This window comes from Tyto alba, unplaced genomic scaffold (assembly GCF_018691265.1).
Source record: "Tyto alba isolate M040663 unplaced genomic scaffold, T.alba_DEE_v4.0 Super-Scaffold_6, whole genome shotgun sequence".
NCBI classification, from domain to species: domain Eukaryota; kingdom Metazoa; phylum Chordata; class Aves; order Strigiformes; family Tytonidae; genus Tyto; species Tyto alba.
In genome coordinates, this window is record NW_024881327.1 from 45759547 (window position 1) to 45784065 (window position 24519).

Here is a 24519-nt window from a genome sequence, read left to right on the forward strand (position 1 = left end):
CCACATCTGTCTGCATGTGCAAAGTCTCCATTAAGCTGGTAACAAAAGTAAGTCTAATGCAATTTTAACAGCTTTACTGGTTAAATTACAAAAGATGAAGGCTATCAACTTGCAAAACACAGGAAACATCATATATACAATTTGAAATGAATACATCTCTCTGAATTCGAGATCAGACCTTAACCCAAACAACAGATATAGTTGCATTTACCTTCATTGGAAATGAAAACCATAGCGCTCTGTATTAAGTAAAAGGAGCTTGGGTGTTAAGTAAATTCTTTGGCACTCACCTGTTGTAACCATTCAAAGAAAATGCACCCTGTGGAGATGCAGATGTGCTGCTCTTAAAATAGTAAATACATCCCTCGTGGATAATCACAAATCTCAATGGCCCTGAAAAGATAAAGAAAAAAAAATAGTGAGCAAAATATAAATCCAAAGGTAGCATATTAACTGGAACCTCTTTACTTGGGTAGAATTATTAAGATTTTAGCATTCTTAGTAATTATTATAAAAGAGTATAAACTAGTTAAGTGACAGCTTGTTGATGATCAGGCACATGGTAGAGCCGTCCATTCACAGAGTTTCAAGATTAAGGGTAGTATTTGCTTCGCTCATTTGAGAGGCAGCTGACCTGGTAACTTCCAAAGAAGCCTAAGAGACTGCAGGTCTGACCTCCATCTGTGCTCCTTTACTAGAAGAATAAGCTCATCTAAGAATGCAACCTAAAATGAACCAGGAGGAAGGTAGCCACAGGTTACAAATATATATTTATGTCCATCCCAAAACCATGATGGTATCTCCCTCTCATTTCACCTCAAGTACATAAAGCTGCCAATAAAACGACATTTTATTTTCTTTCTTTAAACACTCCTTCCTTTATCAAAGGCAGTAATCCTTGTCCTTAACTATGTAAGTATAGTTTAGTTATAAACAGGGATAGCAAACAAATAGCATATAAATAAATCCAAAATCTTAAGTTTTCTCCATGTAGATAGATTCTGATTCCAGAAGCAAATACTGTTTTTAAGTACAGCCTAATGTTGGCAGTGAGAAAATTTCCATTTCACAACAGCAGTAGAGTTGGGGATATTTTTCCAGTACAGAACAACAAACTGGAAAAAAGCTGAGTACTAATTTGTTTTTAGAAAAGAATATTTGAAATTGATACATATCCCAGGAAGGAATCTGTTTCTGTTTTTAAAATCTTACTTGTGGAGGACTTGACATGAGATTTAACCAAGTAAAAGAAAACCAGCCACAACACTTATAATCTAAGATTTACAGTTCCAAAACAATTAAAGGAAATTCTTTCAATATGGGTCTTTCATACCTATATGCCAGTAAAATTGGAATGCAGTACAAAGTAAGAGGAAGAACATCTTCCTTAAATAGTCTGCTAACATGAAATGTGCTAATGACCCCAAAGGCAAGCATTTAAAACATTTAATTTAGTTAATACCTCATTCAACTTACACTTCAAGATCTGCAGCTGGGTGCCTCCTTTTTTATGAAGATACCCTGATTTGGTCACTCCTCCAGGCATCGTCAGAAGGTTTTGTGCTCCAATTGCCTTCATAGGGACTGGCCAGACCTGGTCCTGCGAGGCCATCGTTCTGCAATTTAGAATAATTAAAAACAAAGTAAAACCCAAGTTTTAAATTAAGAAATGAGTACCGAGAAACAAAGCTTGTTTCCTTAAACAAGTTTTCCAAACAACTAACATGGTTCAGCAGTCAAGTATGTAGCACAGACGGGTGCTCAGAGATTCCAGGAAGTTTGTAATGTATAAAAAAAACATGGTGCAAAAAGTCCCAATTTATTTTTATACAGCTCTCAAAAGTGATTGACAGTTGTTGAAACAATGGAAGAGTGCTTAGCAAATATTATTTAAGGATTTGTATTTTTAAAATGCCCCAGATAACACGGTGAGACTTAATCAGGCAGGTGCCTAGAAAGAAAATCAGTTTCTTCTCCAAAGTTCTATGCCACACATGTATATACAATGTAATTTTCTGTATAATGAGGGAATCAACAGTCTTATTTTAGTAACTGCAGTATCCAATACCACTTACTCCTTATATTTACATGTTTCATTCTGAATGAAATCATTATCATATGATCTTATTTTGGATATCATATGTGACAGCATTATGTGCAAACGAAGTTCATCTCAGATTGCTGTAGGCTTCCATTTAGTTTATAAATAAATTATTAATGCCATGCTGCACCAAACATCTTTGCAGTTACCAGTCTTCCTGCTGTCATCTTAAACAGGTTACCAAAAAAATTAGTTTATTTAGTAGTTCGTTCTTTCTTCAACTGGTAACAGAACTAGACTGAAAATCCTACTGTGTAATACAGAAAAGAAATCATGCATGAACTGAACAGCGAGTTTGACCCAGACAAAAGGGTCTGTTATCCTCAGGTGTAGGGCTAGAGATCTTTGCTGGTAAGAGGCAAACTAATGAAGTTCCAGCTAATTCGTTTCTCCTAAAGGAATGATGGTTTAGAACTGAAAAGCTTTTAGTGGAGGACTGAAGTCTAATGGATCCTGTTTGCTTCGCTTTTCCCCAAAAGGGATAGTAATGGAAGTCAGTGAGTAGCTCAGTACAGGAATCCCAGAGCCTGCTGACAACACACCTACCCAAGCACCAGTTTCTCCAGCCTAAGATGGCAACTTGAAGTACCCATGCTGAAAGAATAAGCAAGTGATACAGTTTTGTTTAGGGATCAATTGAAACAGCAGAGTACGTATCTGTTCTATATACGGTAGGAAAAACAGAAATGCAAGTCAATTGATCTTTCAGTGGCTCAGCTTTGGATTTAGATCTAACTGCTTGCCCTTTGCTTGTGTGGGGGAGGCGTAGAAATTACTAGCAATTTCTACCAGAGGAGTTTAAATACAATTAAATGCTCTAGGCAGCCTAGAAAACTTAATCACAGAAATGAGGTTTCAGTCCCCAGTGTTATAAAACAGCACAAGCAGAGAAGACAGGATCCAAGGCCCTAGAAAGGATCTCACAGCAGGCACTGCAAGGCACCATGGTTTCCCCATTTTCCTCCAAGACCTTCCTGCTCACCAAAAGGTGGGTTACTTTTGTTGTATTCAGCTATATCCTTCCTTTTCATATTGTATGATTGAGATCTTTCCAAGCTGAGTTGTTCCTTCCTCCTCCTCCCCCACAATTAAATTATTAGCAACAGCAATGTGTTAACAGGTCCAAGAAGGGGCTACATAGATATTTTAAGCTTTCAGTAATTAAAAAAAAAAACACTAACAAAAGTTAAACACCCACACACACTCCCCCCCATTCAAAAAAAGGTCCTTCAAATGACTTCTCCCCATTTTGCATAAAAGCCAAAGGAAGGGAACTGGAGAACATTAACCAGCTGGCTGCTGACACCAAAGCACACCACGGTACTACTAAGAGTGACTCCCTTGAAAGAAGAAATGCAAAGGCATGTCATGGGCTTAAAAAAAAAAAAAAATTAAGAACAGGCACATCAACATTCAAACATTAGAAAATATGATTAAATTATTTCACTCTGTTTCTAGTTACATTCAGAAAAAAAGATTAAGTAAAAATGGAACCTTTTTATTCAGACTAATACACTCTGATGTCAGTTTTCTTGAACTAACTCTAACATTAGTCTCAGTGACATCCAGCAGTTTCAAGTTCATCATAAGCCTTCAAATCCTGCATGTTTTTACTACAAAGAACAGAACAAGAAAGGACTTGGGCACCTTGCCTTTGGTGTGAAACTGTTTCAGTGTTATGTACTTGAGTTAAAAACATATCAGAAGAGGTAGGGTTAAACATCTCAGAGAGGTTATCCAAAATAACCAGTAAACTGAGATTTCTAGGAAGCCAATGACAAACACCATGGACAAAGGTATCCCACACTAGGTAAATAAAGAAAACAAACATTTGACGAGGTCATGTGGGCCTTCTGTACAGGAATAGACTAGTTAGACTATTTACTAAAGCATGCCTGGATGAGGCATTTTTTCATCCACCTGAAAAGCCAGAATATCAGGCAGACAGAAAAAAATAAATCATGGAAGCAGAAGAGCAAGCAGGGTTAAAATAATGAATCCAGTTCTACAGCGTGATGACTACAGGATTTAACTGAGGGGAAAGGACAGCAGAGTATCAGGTTCTGCTTCCTCTATTCATGATGATTTCTTACTTTTGTCTACTCACCGTAAAACAGTCCTGAGAATAGAGACCAAAAGTCAGAACTTCCCCATCCCAGCTAAGTGAATAAAAGGAAATGTGGCTGAACTCCATGCAACCAAGTACACATATAAGCTAAAGAGCACACCTAACATACCAGGCTTTTCAACAGATTTAGAGGCTGCTATGCCTATTTTCTGGATCTAATTGTGGCTTACTGCATTCCCCACCACATCTGTAGGCTTTTTAAGCACTTTCATTAGCAGACACACTGCAGACACATAGGACTGGTATTCTGAATTGAAATGTTTGAGTTAGGCCTCTAAAATCCATTTAAGTACTTTGAACCTAGACCCAAGTGGATTTTTCTTCTTTTCTTGACAGTACAAAACAACTCTGGAAAGACACTAAAAGCTATTTTCCATCAGGCTGCTGGGAGAAAGCTGCCAAAACAATGTAACTGCAGGATCTTTATAGTAGAGGTTAGAGGAAGAAAAATTGATACACTTAGATTTTTCTGGTCTTAGCATCTACAACATGGTTGCCTTTAGCTCACTGAAATAGTTCCTTCCACTCTTGATATTCCTCTTATAATTTTTTTAATACATTACATGAATAACACATTGATACGGCATCACCAGGTATATACAATGGCCAGCACTGAAGTCACTTTAGACCCTGTTAGCTCCATAACCATTAGGAACAGAAAGATATATCCAAGTTCTTTCCTATGCAGTTACATTCTTGCACTAGGAGCCAAAGACCCCACTACACATTTTCACTCCAGGTGAAAAAGCAGAGTCTCTTCCATGGAGCTGACAATTAAGTTAACAGAAAGGGCTCACCAAGTGCAATCAAAGCCAAGGCATGCTCTTTCTGACACTGGTCCTCTGTTACAAACAGCAGGTGACATTACTCATGCATTGTTTTGTGCAAGCTCCTAGTATCAGCTACAGACTTCATTCTCCTTTCCTCTCACCAAGGGACTAGATGCCTATTTTTAAATTAAGGTTTCCATCAAGCCCCAAACCCCATTATAAATGGCTACTGAATCAACATTCTCCCCCACTGAAACAGCACTGAACTGAACCAGCTGAACCAGAAGAGGATGGCAGTAGACAGTGAAAGGCCTTGCATTTGTTTCTCAGGTGATGCCCATGAAGGAGATGATAAGCCTTAGAACGTTGCAGGAGAAATGGTGGAACAGCAGTTTAGAGGATTTGCTTCATCATTCAACAGTGCTTTTGGAAAGATAGAACAGCGCAGTTAGCGCTCCTGAGCATGATGCAGAGCTTATACACTCACTATTGTAATTCATACATACAAACTGGTCTGACAGATTAAAAAACAAACCAAATTTGCAGTGTATTGTTAATGTATCAATCAAATCAGTCCAAGTCTAACACATGAGTATACTTTTCTCAAACACTATCACCATGAGCTGATTTTTATTTTAAAGTACCATGAAAGTCAAAACAGCATGAAAAAATGTGAAATTACACACTTCATCATGTAACCTAGATAATTCCAGTCTGATGCAGAAGTTTTTTCTGAATCATAACAATACTGTTACCAAGCTCAAACTCTAAATGGAGAGTAGACCTCTGTTATTGTGTAGTACGCAAATGTATACATCTGTGAAATAATTTTAACCTATCCCCTCAGTCAGCGTATATCGAATAGCTAGATTGGAGGCTAGGGCATAACTTTACAGGCTAAAAGTCTCTCCATGCGTAAAAATAAAATTCTGCCACATTAAAAATCTGGATTACATTATAGAAGAAAACTTACCCATTTTGCCCTTAGGAGCTACTGGTGTTCAGCCCAATTAAAGCAAGTACAAGCTGATTCAACTAAGGATTGCATCCTGGAAGAGCCATGAGTCCTCTGTTCTTGCTTAGCTTCAGTAGAACATATGGTAGATGTGATCATCTCCACATCTTGCAGTATATAGGCGTAAAAACACATTACCCTCACCTCAGACTACAGCTGCCAAAAGTTGTATTAAAAGTTCTCACTTGTTATAATATTTATGGTCTGTCCTGAAGCCCAGTTTGGTCATGCTGAAAACAAATTAAAAACAGCCTCCAAAGCTGCAGTACAAAAATTAAACCTGATCTGAATTTGTAATAAGAATCTCTATGCCAATGATGTCTTTTTAAACTTCATAATATCTCATAATCTCTAGTCTTCAAATTGTATTTTGAAAGTAAAACCTAGCCAAGCAAGATGCTAGTTTCCTTCTGAATATATAACTTACATATAATATTACATACATAACACATAAATTACAGAAATTAATGTATTCCTCATATAATGCAGAGGGAGACTGAAGTTTCAGTCTCTACAAAAGGCTTAACCAAAAATGAGGCAGCATTACATACAGCAAAACTGTAAAATAAGCGCTTCCCTGATGTGCTCTCAGCAATTCTGAACAAAAACTAGTTCTCCAACCACCTAAACATTTCCCATCTGTTCTTAAAACTGCTTTCTGCAAATTTTTCGGGTCTTTTTTCCATTTATTTGCCATTCTCCAGTTCTCCTGAAATAGTCTTCCATGTCTCCCACTTTTTTGGTTACACATTCCATTCCTTAATACTTCTAAAAGTCCCTTTCACAGTAGTCTCTCAGAAGGATTAATAGCACAGTACAAACACATTGTGAAGTCAAAGAAATCTTACAGGACAAAGGGAACAGAGAACTAAGCCCAACTGAGATACACTGTTGTAAGTAAGCATACTCAGTTTAACTTGCTTTGCTTTTCTGACAAATGTTTGCAACCACCACTCACCTCATCTCCTCCCCCTTCAACTCCTTACCCTTTCATTTTCTGCACAAGTTAAAAGTATTTTATCCCAGATACCATATTCGGGTCTTAGTCTGCTCTCTACCTAAAAGAAAAAAGACAACAGAAATACAAGCCACAAATATGCACTGACCTGCTGACCGTGCCTGATCGACACATAGTTTTTCTGCTGACAGCTTCACCACACGATTGTTTCTTTTGTAACGACAAAGCCATTAATAACTTATGACCCCTCTCTGGCATGACAGGAACATCTCTGCACTTCTCTCCGCTTTGTGTATTAGAAGGTTGAACGTGACTGCAATAGCTGCGGTACGCTCAAGACACAAAAGGAAAAGAAACCCTGCCCCAACTGCTTGTGCATCTGCACTGCACTGTGGCCAGAAGGGACGCCTAGGCAATGACTTGTTTCCTTTGTTACTTCCTGTTCCCCACCCCACCTCCCCGGGTTAGTGGGCAGCACGATCTTTGTAAGATTTCCCAACTTCTCAGAGAGTTTATAAATCAAACCCTTCATACCTCAAACCTCTGACACACAGCAAGCCAGTAAGTAGAGAGCATTTTCCAGTGCTCACTTGCTTCCTACTCACCTTTCAATCAACTACTTTCCCATGGGAGAAAAAGAAAGTATTCCTTTTTTCTTACAGTATACTCAGGCTCTCACACCGGCAGAGGCATGGCTCAGAAATGCTGCCTGTGCTGCTGAAAAGCCTGTGCTTCAGGTACTTGCACTGCACCACAGAACTATGATAAGTATTTCATCTCTGTTTTCTCGCCATAGCTGGAGTTTGCCCTCCTCTCTTCAACCAAAGAAATTAAACCCAGCCATTTTGAAAGACTGTGCAGCATATACAGACTTTAGAGCAAGTCTTGCCTGTACGTTTGACTCTATGAAAACCACAAAAGACAATAAAATTTTAATCCAAGAGGCTCATAATGCCAGGGCAACAATTCTACAAGACAAGTATCACCAAGTGATAATGAATAAATGCCATTGTTTTATGCTTTTTTCATTTGAAGCTCTGAAAAGAATTCAAGTGTTTCATTGACTCTCTCTGGAATTAAACACCTTGGCCTAGAATGTTCAAATAAGACAAAAACAACTAGCAAGTTTCAGAATGATAGACAAAACCTACATACACAAATATGCCAAATAAAGCTTATCTCACGTATTTTTGGGGAAATGGGACATGAATCTGTACACCAAAATAGAAAGAAGAAGTTTCTATATAACATCTTTCCTTTTTGTCAACTACCCAACAGTCAAAGCACAGAAGAAAATAACATTTCAGATACTGGCCATGGCTCTATCTGCTAGAAAAGCATTCTCAGTCTTCATCATAGGGCACCTATTTGCACTCCTTCCACAGCCAGGCTATATAGGAAGGGGAAGCAAACCATAAATATCATGCCCTTGTTAGCTAAAAGGATCAGCATATCAATACAAAATCCCAATGCTCTTTAATAAGAATCAATACCCAGTTGTCTCAGTGGCTCTAACAGATTTTTTCACACAGTAAAGACTTACAGAGTACACCTCAGCAGTTTGTGAATTAAATTGCTTTATCTGCTACAATATCAGTCACCAATTTAGACTTTAAGCATTAACACACAATGCTCTAAAGCAATCTTTTCTCCCCCAGTTCTCTGTTACCTAATCATATTCTTCTAAACTTGCATTATCATCTTTGCAACCTTTATCTCTACCTCAGTAAAAAAGCTGCAATCAAAATGACACCACTCAAGTATACATAACACTGGGAAAAAAAAAAAAATAAGACCAACACCACAGTTCCTTTTTCCCTTTTCTGGTCTGACACAAATATGTCTTGGTTTTCCCCTCCAAACTTCACAATTATAGTACCATTCTCTTTGGCCCCAACAGTCTTGCTTTAATTATGCCTCATTCGTCCAACTAATAATCCTGAAGTGCTGCTTTTCCACTCTAACCTTTCCGATGCGGTCCTCTCCCTTTCTTCACTTAAGCACTCATAAATACAGGATTTTTCATTGTGTGTTCCAAGATCCCCTTTTATTTTTCTGGTGATTTTCAACACTATCAAGATGGTCATGGAGTTAGAACAGAAGCCATTTCACACATGCACACATATAAACTAGTGTTCCACTAAGTAACAAAACCAAAATTTTAGATGTTTCACAGCTTTGGAAGAATGAAAATGCAGCTTAACTTTCTAGATCAAACATTAATCAGAATGGTTATGTTTCAAAATTGCAAATAGTCTGAAGAGACATTAAATCTTTATGGATTTAACACATCTGTCAGAGATGTGGAAGAGTATTAAATATACCCTTCTTCACAACACAAAATTCTGTCTTGCAAGGAACTCTGGTATATGATTTTCAGACCACTAGCCTTCATTTCTCACCACAAAATCAGTAGTGAGAAGGTAGCCTAGGGAGAATTTACTCAAAAGGAGTTACCTCATTTCTATAATATAATGAGATTTCACTCAGATAGCCTTAAAAGGAAGAACCAAAGCATCAGGAACCAACATTTGGATTTCACTCCAGCAGGGCCCCTGTCTGTCAGCCAATCATCTCTGCCATTGTTAGGAACTGCTCTTGCTCCCAGTCAAATGCACTCCTACTTATCTTTAGCTAATGGATAGCAAGAGCAATAGAATATATGCCTAGCACTATACTGTCCTTGTCAGTATAAATTCACTAGTCTAGCTGAAGGGTTGAATTGTCTCTGCAGCAAGAGAGCTTCTTCTTGCTGACCAATTTACAGGAAATTGCAAGAATGGACTGTAAATAAAAGCAGCGCAAGAAGAGCATAGCAACAGGCAAGGCAGAAAAATTATAGCAACAAAAAAATTAAAATAGCATGAAACCCACTTTCCTTGAGCTGCAGGAAGTAGTCAGATCTGTAGTCAAGTTCCACTCGGAATACCGTAGGAGTTCATACATTATATATTTCTGTAAATGCCTACAGTATACTAAGGCATTAAAGATGACCATGTTCTGTTAAAGTTTTACTGACTTTAATAAGATTGAGTAGAGGAGTAGATTATTATGAGTTTTATTATTTTATTAATTCTACTGAACTAGTTCAGTCCTACATTTCTAGATCACAGTGGAAACAAATCCACTATATTGAGAAATGATGTATTTGTCAGCTGTATACTACACAACTGCAGACTGTAAAAGAGCCGCTGCAAATTACTTGCCTGAATCCTTCATCTGCTAGGTAAGGCAGTCCTGTGAAAATATGAATAACCACGCATCAGAACTACTTCTGCTGGGTGACCTGCAGAATTATCATTAAAAAAAAGAAAAAAAAAAAATCAGCAACAAAGGGGAGAAATGAGGCCAGAACTTCCAAAAATCTTCTTTCAATGCCAAAAGAATTCGTATTCTTTAAACTTTAACTGTCATGCCCTCAGTCAGCTTACTTAGGAAGAGCTGAAGAAGTCTTCATATTTTTACTTATTTACTTCTATATATTTAAAATAGTGGCTGAAGCCCTGATAATATATATTCAATCTAAAATCGATAAGCACTTCAGGTCAAAAAGTTTCTGAGTTTCTATTTATATGCCACTGCTCTTAAACTCCTTCTATCTATGGACATATTGTTGGCTTGGAAGTTCAAAAAAGCCAGACAGCACGGGTCTGTAATAAAAAAGCCATACTTCAGAGAAAAATCATATCAATTTTAAAACAAAGTTGTAACTTTTCTTGGTTGTTTCACCAAGCAGCGTAAGTACTAGAAGATGATATACTGACTTTGAGTTTGGGATATGGTTAATGTCATATATTGCTCAAATGTCTGTAGACCAAAGTATAGTTGCAAAGTATTTGCAGTATATGCATAACTTGTAAGAAAAAATTAGACTGTGCAGCTGGAAGAACCTTCTGCAAACTCTCAATGTAAGAACATTATCAATTAACAGATTCTCTTACATCAGCTAGCCTTGAAAAATAACCTAAGACTTCATACTGATGTAAATAAGGATTATATTAAAATCAGTTCAGCTATCCTAGCATAATTTTCTATGTTGGCAATTTTATTGTGAGTAGCTTTTCAAGTTACGTTTAAGGGATTTCTACTGAATCAAAAGGCCCCTCAAAACTGTATAGGAGCATTCGCCCAGAGAGTTAATTGGGTGTCAAGTCTGTGCCAGTCAGACCATACCAGTTACACTTGGTATAAATAACACTTAAAATGGAAAGCAAGTTTTTTTAAACATTTTTGCTGCTTATCATATTTCTTTAAAATAAACTCAAAGACACATTACCAAGTCAGGACTTCCACTCTCATTTACTATTCAAACCAGAGGGACAGGTTCTTTGTTCCTTTTAACTGTTATCTATATACAAGGTCCTTGTAAAAAAGACTAAATGAAGCTATAATTATGATTAACTGATATCTTTCATCAGTGCTTGTAGAATAATCTAAACTAGACAATAGTTTACAAAAAAAAAAAAAAAAAAAAATCACGTAACTGAGCAGAAGTACAAACATGATTCCCAAAGTCCTATTCCTGCAAACAGATGCAAAGGGACTTTCCCCAAATACAAGTAGAAACTTAAAGTGTGAGTTTCCACAATTTATTTATTTCCTTGGCAGACGTTCTAGATTCTAAAATATTCATGTTTTAACAATTTTACTGCTAGACTGGGTTGTGGTGAACTGCATACAATCCTCATAATTGATAATTTAGGGAGAACTGTTGGACTACAAAATAATTTCTGCTTAGATGTCAAAATACCTTTAAGATTTAAGCTGGCAGACCAATGAACTTTAGTAAAAGCAACACCTAAATAAAGGCTTCTAGAAATGTACAAGAGGGAGTCAAACATCCATTACTGATTACAACACACGTCTGATAGGTTTATTTAACCAGCAGATGCTTTGCCGTATAAAGTTAAGTCTGTTGTTAGGAAATTTTTTTTTCTGTTTCCTTAGAATTTTACTTAAAATCAATTTAAAGAACATCAAAAGTCCAAGGGGGAGGGAGAGGGGGGGGTGGAAGAAGAGAAGCAAAAAACCCACCTTAGAGGCCTCTACTTATGTTCACCATTTTCTACATTTTTGATACTAAAGCATTTTGGCAAGACACATCCATCAGTTCATTGTATACTGTGCTTGTACAAGACTAACAAAATTTAGGTCCAAGCCTACTATTGACAGTTAAAGAAAATATTTCATGCGGGTGTATATGCAAGTCAACAGAAAAATTACTGAATATAAGCAATTTTAAAACGTTCTTGCAGCAGTACCTTAAAAACGACAAAACCACATAAAGCTTATAAAGTCCTTTTGAATGTGTATCAGCAAAAAACTTCAATGAGTAAATGTATAAACTCTATCACTGACCCAAATAACAAGCTACTAATTGAATACTAAAATTCAGCAAGCCCTGGTTTAGAGGAAGCCTTTGGTTTTGTCATCTGTGAGCTCTTCAAGCTTGTGTGTCCCTCTTCTGGTGGGCTGCAGTAACCTTGTATTTAAGGATATATACTTCTGCAGGCAAATGGCTGCAGCCAGCACCAAAGAGGAAGCTCAACTTCTGTCAGACGCTGGTAAACCAAAATGAAACGAAACAAGCATTTCCTATTTTTATTTTGCTTGTAAAGACACTATGCAACACAATTCAGAGACAAAGTGTAACCACAAAGACTCACTCTATATTTCACTCTTGTGTAACACAGGAGATGGTACGTGTTGCTAAGTGATGATGCAGTGAAGCATCTCAGAGTTTGCTCTTCACATACTTGGAAATTCTGACTAGGAACCAGAATCTCAAAATAAGCTAATTACCATGCAAGTGTAATTTATAGAATTAGAAGGCCCAGCTGGACTGTATTGCTAATGGACAGTCCCCACCTCCAACAGCTTTGAAGATCCTTGTGCTCAAAACCTCATGCAAGCAAGTAGGTATATCAGAAACAAGGTTTCTTTATTCTGATTCCAATGACTATTCCCTTTTAAATCACAATATAAACTTCTCTAAAGGATGTTGTAAGGCATAACTATTTTGCCACTCCCACTTCCAACCATGCAAAACACTAAATCAAAGGACCCAAACAGGTAGGAGCATAGATTACAATAACCAGGATTTAAGGCCACCTTGTATTTCATCACTTAGGTAAATACAAATTTATTTATTAACACGCACTGGAAAGAAGAAACTCTGCAAGCTCTTGCTTACTTTCTACAATAGCTGAATTTAATTTTTACCACCAGACCGTGCATAGTTGGGATTTTAGATCAAGATTTTTAAATTAGAACAAAGGTACACTGGAAGGCTGTCCTAGAAAAACAACAGTAAACAAACAATTTTATTTTGGAAGACGTGAGAGGGAATTAGGGAATTGTCATTTCACATCACTTAAAATAACCCTAAAAATGTATAACCACATGCAGTGGGCTGCTTCTACAAGACAATTTGGACAATGCCATTTTATATTATAATTTCTTTTATGGAAAACACTACTTGCTTCAGAAGTATGACCAAAAGGAAAAAAAGTTATTCCCCCTTAAATCTTATTTAAATGAACTCCACCAGCAAGGATTAGGTCAACATTGACCCATGCCTCCGAAACTGTAGAGTTGCATCCAAAAGTGAGTTCACATAGGTCTATTTTCAAGTACAGAAGACATTCATACGCAATACTTCATAAGACACAAACAACAACATTCTTATTTTACAACACAGATCACATTTCACCTAATCAAATATATTACTGGCATAGTGCCAACAGAGTTTGCAGAAAGGTTTCACAATAGGTACAAAACCCACATATTATATTATAAAAGTAACAGACACCTAACAGTAAGATAGGTCAAAGGTAAGACACTAAAAATCTAAGTTCTAGATTCTTGCTTTCCATCTGATCTTGATTCACTTAGCTCTTCTCCTCAAATCAGCTCCTTTTCTGACTTGTCTTGAAAGTCAAGACATATATTCTTATAAAATCCTTTAAGGGTTGACTCATTCACAGTAGGAAAAAGACCAGAAAACTAAAGCTGATGGGAATGTATTTAGTGGTACTGCACATGTAAATCAAAACCCTTCCTAGAGTGGTGACCATTAATATTTCAGAGTGAAAAAAAAAAAAAACAGAAAAAAAAACCAAAACACCCAAAAATAAAACCACTATGATGAATCTAGCTTAGTGCAGAGTGATTGAGAAACCGTGAATATAGAAATCCATCTCAGATTTCAAGATCTCCATCTCTGACATTCCAAAATGATACCAGCAAACCCTGAGCTGCAAATTCTTAGGCTGGAAGAGTATTCTGTATCTTCACCCAGTTCCTACACCCATCTGTAAGAACTCCTCAGATCTGAGTCCATACAGCTATTCCTATTGTCCCACTAAGTGATAAAAAAAAAAAAGTCTGTAAACTGGAACATTCACTTTAAAAGATATTTCTATTTCCTTCCCACCAACTCTTCTTTTTTAAATTAAGATGTAAGGTCTTATTCCAGACAAAGTTTGAATCTAGCAGAGTCCTGGAATTTTTTACATACACTCCACATTCCAGTTAGATTATTTCCCCCCACTTTAATTTGAAGATGCTTCTTGGCATCACATTAACCTAGCCTCTTGTAGAGAACTTGCTTTTTTCCAAATCCTTCCTTAAACATCTAATAGCATTGTCTAGTCTTTCCATTCTTATGGTCACATCAGAGCTGGTCCAAAGAACATTTGGCTGACTCCTGGCCTCATCAACTTTTCACCCCCAACACTTACTTTTATTTAATGCACTCACTATAAACAAATACATATATATATATATATATATATACACATACATATGTATACAGTTCTTTAAAAAATGACGCCATGTTATAAACTCCAGCAACCATTCTTATCTTTTTAGCAAGATGAGCTACAAAGAATATATTGCCTTTGCACATGACTTTTTCTTATAAGGTTTCTTTGAAAAGCTCTTTCAAACCAGTGCAGCCATACTACTTACAGAGATGGACCGGCTACTGACAAAAGGGCACTCTTCGTTATGACCTCCAAAATCATATGTTTTGTGCACTGCCTAGAACTAACAGTCATTATGTCTGAGTCCATATAGCATTCTTTTGGTACTCAACAGAATTCATATGGAGTATATAACATTTCCATCAGAAGCTTTTACAATATTTACAGATTATTTCCCTGCTATACACATCCTGGATATTCTTAATTATTCTAAATACGAATCACTTGTACACAATGAAGAGCTGAAGCTGGATTTCACTTGCACAAAGGAAATTCAGGAATTTGGGTCAATGGGATCAGTCCTGTCTCAACCTAAGTAATCAAACCTGACATCTTTGTATAGTAAATACAACAGTTCACCCAGACCCAAGCCAAATGACAGATCATACATATCACAGATGCATTGATTCAGCTATGTGTGTTACTGGCACCACAAAATAAAAGGTCTACAGAAGCTGAACTTTCTTCATTAAAGTGCTGTTTCCACACACTTTTAAAATATTTAATGGTATTTGCGACATTATATTTAGCATTTGAAACCATACAGACCGATACACTTAGCATCCTCTAAAAAACTGCACTTATTAACTATCTCAAAGCGTAGACATGCATTATCAACACGTTTATATCTACAGCCATAAAAAGCACTCTCTGCCTTAGTGGTGTACCAGAAAGTGTTAGAAGTTCATTACGCTGTCCAAAAAGCCTCCCTATCTTCCAGAAAATATCAGACACTTTTATGCATTCTAGTCATTTATTGTTAACTAGTAAGCCATTATTATAATGAAAGACATTTTGCAGGTTATAATGGAGTTCATTTTCAGTTTGTCACGTACATCTCCAGCAGATCGAAACCTAAGTCTCAATGCTTCAAACTAAAATTATCCTATTACAAACTTGAAAAGTTTTATAAAATTCTGTAGACAAAATTTTTTTCTAAATTTAGCATCATCACAGGTTAGCGAAGATTTTTATATAATCACAAAAGCACATACAGTTTATACAATAAACCAGTGGAGATACATCACTAATAGCTTAAACAGGATTTTTGCTCCAAAGAATCACTTTAAAAAAAGTGAAATTACAAGAAGCAGTTGGTTATTCAGCAAAAGTCTTCTCATACCTGAGAAACAAAAGCATCATTACAGCTATAAAAGGCACATCCTCAAAAAGAGCTTGGCTTAGGTAAAACTGCAGACTCTTTCCATCTCCTATTATTCAGGTTAAATTCCACCTACATCTGTGCATGTTTATATACATGTACACATTATATATGTAGCATAATATGTGGGGATGTATGAATAAAATCTATTCTCTGGCAAGAACCATCTTTAACAAAAAGTAGTGTAATACTACAGTTTTGACTAACAATGCTGGTCTTACATTTATGGCTATTCTGTTTTTCTTGGAAAAAACATAGCAGATGGTGGTTAGATTACTCCAGCAATAACATGGTGCCAAATTTTTCTAACTGTACAAACAAGTACATCTATTTTTATTTGCATCTAAGCAAGAAGAAGTATTAAAATATCAGAGAAGTAGTTGTTCCTCTTCCAAGATCTCTTCTGTGGATTCTCTCCACAGAAAGAAAGAAAAATAGCAAAAGCATTACAGATTCAACGATCTTCAGTTGACTTATTTTAATAAAAGGTAAGTCAAATTGTTCCCAAAACATGAGATGACTTGTCTATCTTTTAAGTCCAGATAAGACATGTATAATTGTAACAACAGTTAGTAAAAACTTTTCGTGTTTTTTTTGAAATGGGCAACAGGAAAGTAACAACAAAATCATTGTGCTTCACTTCCACTGGTCCAGTACCACTGCCTCTCCTGTGCAGTCTGCCAGAGAACCAGCAGCTGGTATGGCACAACCAAAACTGAGTGCAAGGACTGCAATAGTTCTAGCTTAACTGAATGTGAAAAAATAGGCCTTACATCAGAAAGGATAGAGAGAAGACTAGAAAGTTTTAGGACTAAGGTAGACACGATTGATCTTGAAAGAGTTCTTGCTACGTACTGTATACCGTGAAATCTTAAAGCTCCAACTTTTTGCACATTTGGAATGCTCTATAGTTTTTCTTTATCGTTTTTCATTCCACTTTGTAGGAGATATAACTATTCAGTTAGAAATCACAAGAAATCTATTCTCCAAGACTCACCATCCTTTTTTATATTTTGGTTCTTCTACAGAACACTATCCTCAATCTTTTTCATTCTAGTACAAACTCTCTCTTCTTTCAAAAGAGGGAGCTTCTTTCCATCTCAAAAACCTAAAAACCCAACAATAAGAAACTAAAAAAAGGAAACGAAAACTGGCCAACACCACTATGACAACTCATAAAGACTGTGTGGGAGACAGAGCTTTCTTAGTACTTTTGTTTCCATAAGGTAAGAATGATGCTTCACAACTCCTGATTCACGTGTCAGGTGCATTTCTTTCACATACCTTCTCAATTAACACAGACCAGCAAGTAAATTTAGAGCAAAATCCTACCAGATCACTAGCTCATGTATTTTTCATCATCCCCTTAGTGCTACAAAAATGACAGGGAATGAGTAATATGTGGCAGTCACATTGTTCCATATGTTGAGTAGAAAGGCAGAAATGGCATAGGCATAGAAGCAAGAATTAATTTGCAGCACTCATCTAATTAACTTGCTCCTTGCTATCTAAAATGGAAGCGAACACTCCAGGAAGGAAGGGAATTGTATCAAGTTGCCAAATTAAGAGTTTTGAGGAAAAAGACTTCCATTTGCCGCATTTCATAGCAAAGAGACTTGCAAATCCCTTTTGCTTGGCTTTTTCTCAGTAAACAAAGCCCATCAATTAAATGCCACATTCCTTGGAGTAAGATCTCAAACTTGGGAGGAAGAGACCTAACTCCCAGTTCAATAGCCCAGCAGTGAGCTTCCTACTACCAAGTAATTATTAAATAGCATGATACTGTTGCAGCCCATTTGTAATGAACAGATTCCTCACTAATCCCTTGCCAGCTGCCAACCCAATTTTGCTGAGGGGCTGAATCCCACAGTGCGAGCACACGGGTGGCATCAGCAGCACTGTGACACCCATCTCTTCCACTAAGATATCCTTCTAGTCCTTGCATTCTTCTAGCTCCACTGAGCCACATCATTGGCCAGTTCTGCTAAGCAGGAGAGCTGCCAGCCAGTGGGGAAGAGGAGAAGCACAACTGCTCTCCACTGCAGGGAGTAAGGATGCCATCCAGCTGTGGAGAAAGTCTGGCAGCAGAGGCACAGCAGGCACAGTGCCAATATGACAGATAGTTTCCGGACTTAATCACTTTGATATCATCTAGTACTGTGTACATTTTGAAATACGGTATTCCATCTTACAAGCTGTGTTTCCATCATTATTGGAAAGGTTATCTGCACCTCAAAGCAAAAGATGTGAGATTTGGCAAATTCACACAATCCTCTGATAATGCTTCAGTTTGCCTCTTCAGACACTTAGATCAGTGGCTTTCTGAACTACAACCATCATCAAAACGGCTGTGATATTTGCCCAGGGACAGAAATAAGGGACAGGGCAGAGGGGAGGCGCAGGAGGGAAATGACTCACTGAGGCTTTATGTTCAGAGGGAAAAAAGAATTTCACTGCAAGTTCTTCCCATAACAGCTTCCCACAAATACAGTAATTTCCTCTCAGTGGCTAGAGAACAGTTAGGCTATCTAACTCTGTTCTCCTAGTTTCAACATGAAAAGTACATTTAAAATATTCCTCTCTCCCTTCCAAATTTCCCTCCCTCCCCCACTACACAGTCATACATCAAGTATTTATCTAGCATAATCCCAGCAGTCTGCCATGCTTAATTTACTCCTGAGTAAGAGTACCCACACAAGCTTATTGATGGTGAGACTGGAATAAATGTGGGCCAGACTGTGCATAATCTTATTATTTTTTTGGGTTCTCCTAAACCCAGGATCACAATTCTGTTGTAGAGAATCCCATTAAGACTCTTCAAAGTAGATTTCTACCTCAAGCTCTTTACAGGGAAGAGACCTACTAATCTTACAGCAAGACTCGTGTGCCCCTGATGCAATGGGTATTTTTTCTTCTCTGAAACCCCTTTATGGTTAGTGTTCTGTTGAGTATATTCACCTATTTACAAACCTAACACAAGACTTCAGTTAGAAATGAAACCTAAGTACTCCCTCCTAGACATCAAACAACCGAGACTGCACAGGATTGATTGTCCTGTGTTCATACAGGGGGGGTGACCACTTTGACAGCAGAAAGTGTATTTCTCCACACAACCTGTACAAAAGTCTGTTTACACAAATCCCGCTCCGCTCAAAACTGTGCAGTGCTTTGGAAGCATACCTCCCTGGCACAACAGTGGAGTCTGATTAACTGACTGAGAAATTACAGTGGAAAGCTTGAATGTTTAAGCCTGTCTGATTAAAGGCAACTAACAGCAGCAGATGCTCCAGAGCTGTGCAAGTCAGGTCACTCTTCTGCCTGAAGTGCCTTGTTTTGATTAGTCAAGTTTACAGATCGGTTTCGAATTAGCTAATTATAAGCCTTTCATCTGTCAATAGGACTTGTAGTCTCTTAGTCCAGGTCTCTCTGTGCTAAATTTCTCTATATATTATTATCAGGACATTAAGTAGAAAAACATGCTAATTCTTTCAGGAATACAGGAAAGTACAGAAAATAATGAAAATTAAGACGACTTACACAAGCCTATTTATCTAAAGTGTACAGTTTTTAATACTATAAGGAAATACCGGAAGCTGACTTCAGTACATTGCTTTGGTCAAAACAGTGCAATTGCTAGATTCGTATAAAAGGTTTAGGAGCAGATGTAGTGAAAGAACAGTAATAACCTATGCCATCTCTGCAATAAGATCACACCACAGTGCTCCAAGAAAAGAGATGCCCTCACTTGAGGAAATAACTGTCTTGCAATTGTAATGTACTGAATATAGTCTCTTCAAAGTTCCAGCTTGATCTAGGAGAAACAAACAATTATGTGACATGTTGTAATAGAATTACTGTTAAGCAACATCAAGGTAATGATCTACCCTTTTTAGTAGGGTTGTCACAAGATTAGAGACTAATAATTTAAGCCTCTGCTGGTTGGCTGCAGGAACTAGCTGTCAAGGTTAATGACATTCTGGTTTGAATGCCAACCTCAGCACTTAGATGCATGCAAGCAACTTCTGCTGAAATTAAGGGGAACTAGGTAGACTTCAACATGAAATTTGTAAGGATGTGGCACTTAAACCAAAGCTTTTTGCTTTATAGAAGAGTTTTAACAAGTTTTACAGATATACCAATGCATGTTCATGTCAGAATGTTAAGTATGGTAAGTGTTGTAAAATAATGCAAGAGAGCTAATAAATCATGAAATGAAGGACCATTTCAAAGAGATTTTAAATTGGAAAAAGATTTATATGCAGACATTGAAAGGAAATCGCAGATCAAATTTAGTTTCTACTTCTATAGGTTCAACAGGGTATAACCCCAAGAGACTTTTAAACTCAAAATTAATATTTTTCCCCACCTCAACAGATTACCATTTAATAGGAAAATATGCAAATATTTATAAACATTACTGTTTCCAGAATGATTAATGCCTATCACTACAGTAGCTGAAGTTAAAAATAGAGCGGGGAAACAAAGCTTCCTACCAAACCACATTTTTTGGTGTTGGTTTTTGTTTTGTTTTTTTTTTTTTTTAATTCAGTCTTACAAGACATATTCACCACACAAGTCTGACGTATTCACATTATCTACTTCCACCTCTTCTTCCTTTTTTGTTACTAAGCAGTTATTACATGAAAAATTAAAGCAAGTAACACACACTTTTACACTTAACTAGATTCTGTTTCAGGATCTGAGATGCTGCCCTGAAGTGCTGCATAAATAAAGATAAAGACATCTCAGTGACTGATTTCAGCTCTCTTGGAGAGTAGGAAGCTTATTTGACTGGAGAAGAACTGAACATGAAAGTGGAAACTAACGTGTCAAGATTTCCCTCCTCCAAGGGTTCTTGTTTTTTATTTTGCATATCTTTAAGTGGAAAAACTCAATGCTAATACAAGATGGAGTTATTTAAAGCCATCTCAATTTAAGAACATTTAAAATTAAATCTTGCTTTTGTTTAAGGATTAATTATTAAATTGCACAGCATAGGTTCATGGTTCATCTAAATAGGAAGACTGCCAACTGAACTAGACCTGACCTTATTTCCATCTTTTAAAGCAGGATAATACCAAAAGATGCAGTTCAGCTGGCAGTTCCAGGTCATCTAACCTGAACAATGAAAAAGTACATTTACACTCAGTAACAATGGAGTTGATGTCACTGGAACGCAATCTAAAGTCACATTCTTGTCCTAAGAGAGAGAAAACCCATACATGCAGACCACATTTCCATCATCCAGTATGTCTGGGAGGGTTTTTGACCATGCAAGTACTGAACCTAGGAATCCTAAATCTTCCTTCTACTATTCTCTCTCCTCTTGTTTATTTTGACATGCTTCAAACTCCTGAGAAATCTTTTGCTTTTAGTCATGTGTCTGTTACACGTAAATCACCTTTCATGATGAGTCTTGCAGCACACTTCCCATCATCTCTCTCTCTCAACACTTAAACAAAGATCTTCAAGGTAGCAACAGTTCCAGACATGCACACTGGTGCCATTGGACTCTCCCTGCCTTTTCTTTCCAAGTACTGCCAGAAGCAAGAATGAGGAATATCATTCAAACTCTAACATGCAGGTTGTTTTTCTACAGCAAGTTGGGACTAATCGCTTGACTGGAACTTGGGAACCAGTGTTAAGACAGGGTGCTGAAAATTTACAAATCTGCTGTAAAACAGGAGATGAACTGTAACACAAAAGACTAACACCAATGCTAAGAACTGGGTCCTTTAATAAACTTCTGGTCTACATATTGCTGCTCCTCCCCTGCTCTAGGTGTGAGTAGCCACTGTCCAGCAGCACTAGTCAGTCAGTGTGGGGTTTCTTTTTTTAAACTCACTGAAACCAATTCAGTGCCTAAATTCTAGCATCACTGCAGAACTGCTACATAGATGAAAAAGGCATATTGTGGTAATGTTGCACAGCACAGTTAAAAATCATGGGTAAGATAAATAGTTGATCCACCTGAAGTCTTTCTGTCACACCATCAATTTTGACAAAGAAAGGAAAAAAACCAACCAACCAACCAATTAATCCCATCTCTGCCTGAAGACTCAGGCCACAGACTATTACGACTCTCATAGGTATGCTGGAAATGGTAAAAAGACAGCAATACAGATATTGTATAGGGGAAGAAGGGCAGAGAAGGGGTGAACAAACAAAAGAAAGGTGAACACACTAAAGAAAGCATGACTACAACCTGATATAGTGAGTCTCAACCCACACAACAAAAGGCAGCTGCTCTAGTCTGTGAAACTGTTATCTCCTTCACTGTGCAAAAATGATGATCTACACAGAAACTCAGAATTGAATCCAGTCTCTGAGAACTAAAACAATCTGATGAACTGTCAACTCTGCAGAAGTGTCCAGAGCCTTGGAAAGGCATTCTTATTTAGCATATTTAAGTAGTACTGAATGTTGATGACTACTGCATTTGAGTTTTGCGTCTTCTAAGGCTCCAGCTACTATGCTGAGGGATTTTTAGTTTCTGGGTATTTAAAACAGCATGTTATCCTTCCAATTAGAGGAAAATCTTGAAACATACAGAACAGGCACCCTGAAAGAAAGTGAATAATAAATGCTTTCTTAACAGATATACAACTCCCTCTTCTCAGAGACCTCATTCATGACCTTTGCATATTTGCGTGGTGTTACTGACGAAAGGAATAGCATTGTAAAATTTCAGGGGTTTGGTGCTCACAAAAAAGTTCAATATTTCTCAGCATGGACACCAGATGTAAAAAAAAAAAAAAAAAATAAATACTTAGGCTGACACTTTGCTCAGTTGTTGCTTCCACAAGTTCCAATGGAAATTCCATTTTTGTATTTTGAGGAAACCATCTGGAACGAAAGATTTCCTGCTTGAGGAGCCCTTACAGGTGAGTTCATGATTAAAGGCATAAATCCAAGATTCTCCTAGTATTCTCATTTATGGCAAAACTGAAGGTATAATGAAATAAAAGCCTTGGTTAAATATGTTCAGTAACTTTCATATTTGGGGGCTGCAATATATTCTCTGCACTGAAACAATAATATCAATGAAGTGTTTTGAAGTGATATATGCAAGTCCTTTGCGCATGCATGTGTCAAGAGATGATAGTACACGTAAACAAAGTTTAGTTGTAATGCCTACTACATCAAGCAACGACAATCGTAATCTATTTACATGGACCACTCTATAGGTTTTGTAATATGCTCTCAAATCTGTGTGCAGCTATTAAGTTTTCTAAATGTTCCATGAAGAGTGAAAGCCATTTCCATGCTGTAAACGTCACCATAGGCACCTAAATCAATTTGGAATTCTCAAGAATTACCACAGTCATTCTTAAGTGCTGACACACTACAATACACTGTATCTCCACCTACATACATTAGAGTCAGTCATACTATAAAGAACAGAATGCAAAACTCCTGTCTTCCTGCCCTAACATATCCAAGGAAATGGTCTACATTGACAAAAACAAATCTCATGTTTTTATAAATTACAGTAGAGTGATTGCATTTAACAATGGAAAAAGTGTTGACCTTTTAAAAATGTGAGGATACAAAGCTAGCTTGAACTGGCAATTTCCTCCTTTGACAAATTAACACTAGAAGAGTGAGGCTAGGGAGCAGGGAGGGGAATTAAAGACGTATGCATTCCCTGAAGGACAGAACAGGCCTAATGATTCAAATGTCCCTACTGTTCCATTAGGACAGAACTGATCCTGATCATACATGATTAATGATGCACAGTTTTTCAGTCAATGTTATAACTTAGAGTAAATAAAATAAAAATCCAGAAAGCTTTAGGCACAACCAGTTGAACAGTGAGACTTTTCAAACATAAATAGGATGAAAACATGAATTCCCTAACCTTCTTGGAGTTCTTCCCTTGGCCTTTCCAGAAAGATAAGATTGCAAGGAAGTCAAGGTCTGCTTTCCCTACCTCTGGGCAACCACAGATATGAAGAATAATCCATCAAGCAGCTATTCCTAAATTTAGCCAAAGATTTGCTTATTTCACACCAGCTATCTAGCTCAGCTCTTCACAACTGCTTTAGGAGACAGATCCTGAAAGTCCACTTTCCATGACGCTAAGGTTGGACAGAACTACTTTAGAGAGCCCTAGCTGCATATTAGTGTCTCTGAATTAGTCTGCTTAAACCAGCCTGTGACTGTGGCAGGAAGATACAACAGGAATCCTTACAACAGGCATACAAACTATTCTCTTCTCTGCTGTTAAAGTTTGCAGGAGCTGAAGACGTAAGTATTGCAAAGGTCTGATTTCTGAATGATTGTAAATCTTTCTCTGCACTGTACATTGTCTTCAAATATCTTTCTGCCAAAGATATTCAGATACACGTAACCACTGCAATAACACCACCCGGGAAGAGATAAGAACTTGGTCATTAC

The 24519-nt window shown here is 37.3% G+C and overlaps 1 protein-coding gene across 4 annotated transcripts in view; it reads right to left on the reverse strand.

The window, feature by feature from the left end:
- The window catches only part of SH3BP2 (SH3 domain binding protein 2), a 40733-nt gene that overhangs the window by 11166 nt on the left and 5048 nt on the right, over positions 1-24519 (reverse strand). For 3 of the 4 annotated variants that reach the window (XM_042808347.1, XM_042808346.1, XM_042808345.1), the window contains exons 2-3: positions 1477-1616; positions 291-393 (exon numbers count right to left, since the gene is read on the reverse strand). In XM_042808347.1, coding sequence (XP_042664281.1) covers positions 291-393; positions 1477-1612 — 239 coding nt within the window. In that variant the 5' untranslated portion in view covers positions 1613-1616. Of the gene's footprint in view, positions 1-290; positions 394-1476; positions 1617-7120; positions 7294-24519 lie in introns of those variants that run through there. The other variant, XM_009964332.3, reaches the window with a different exon arrangement.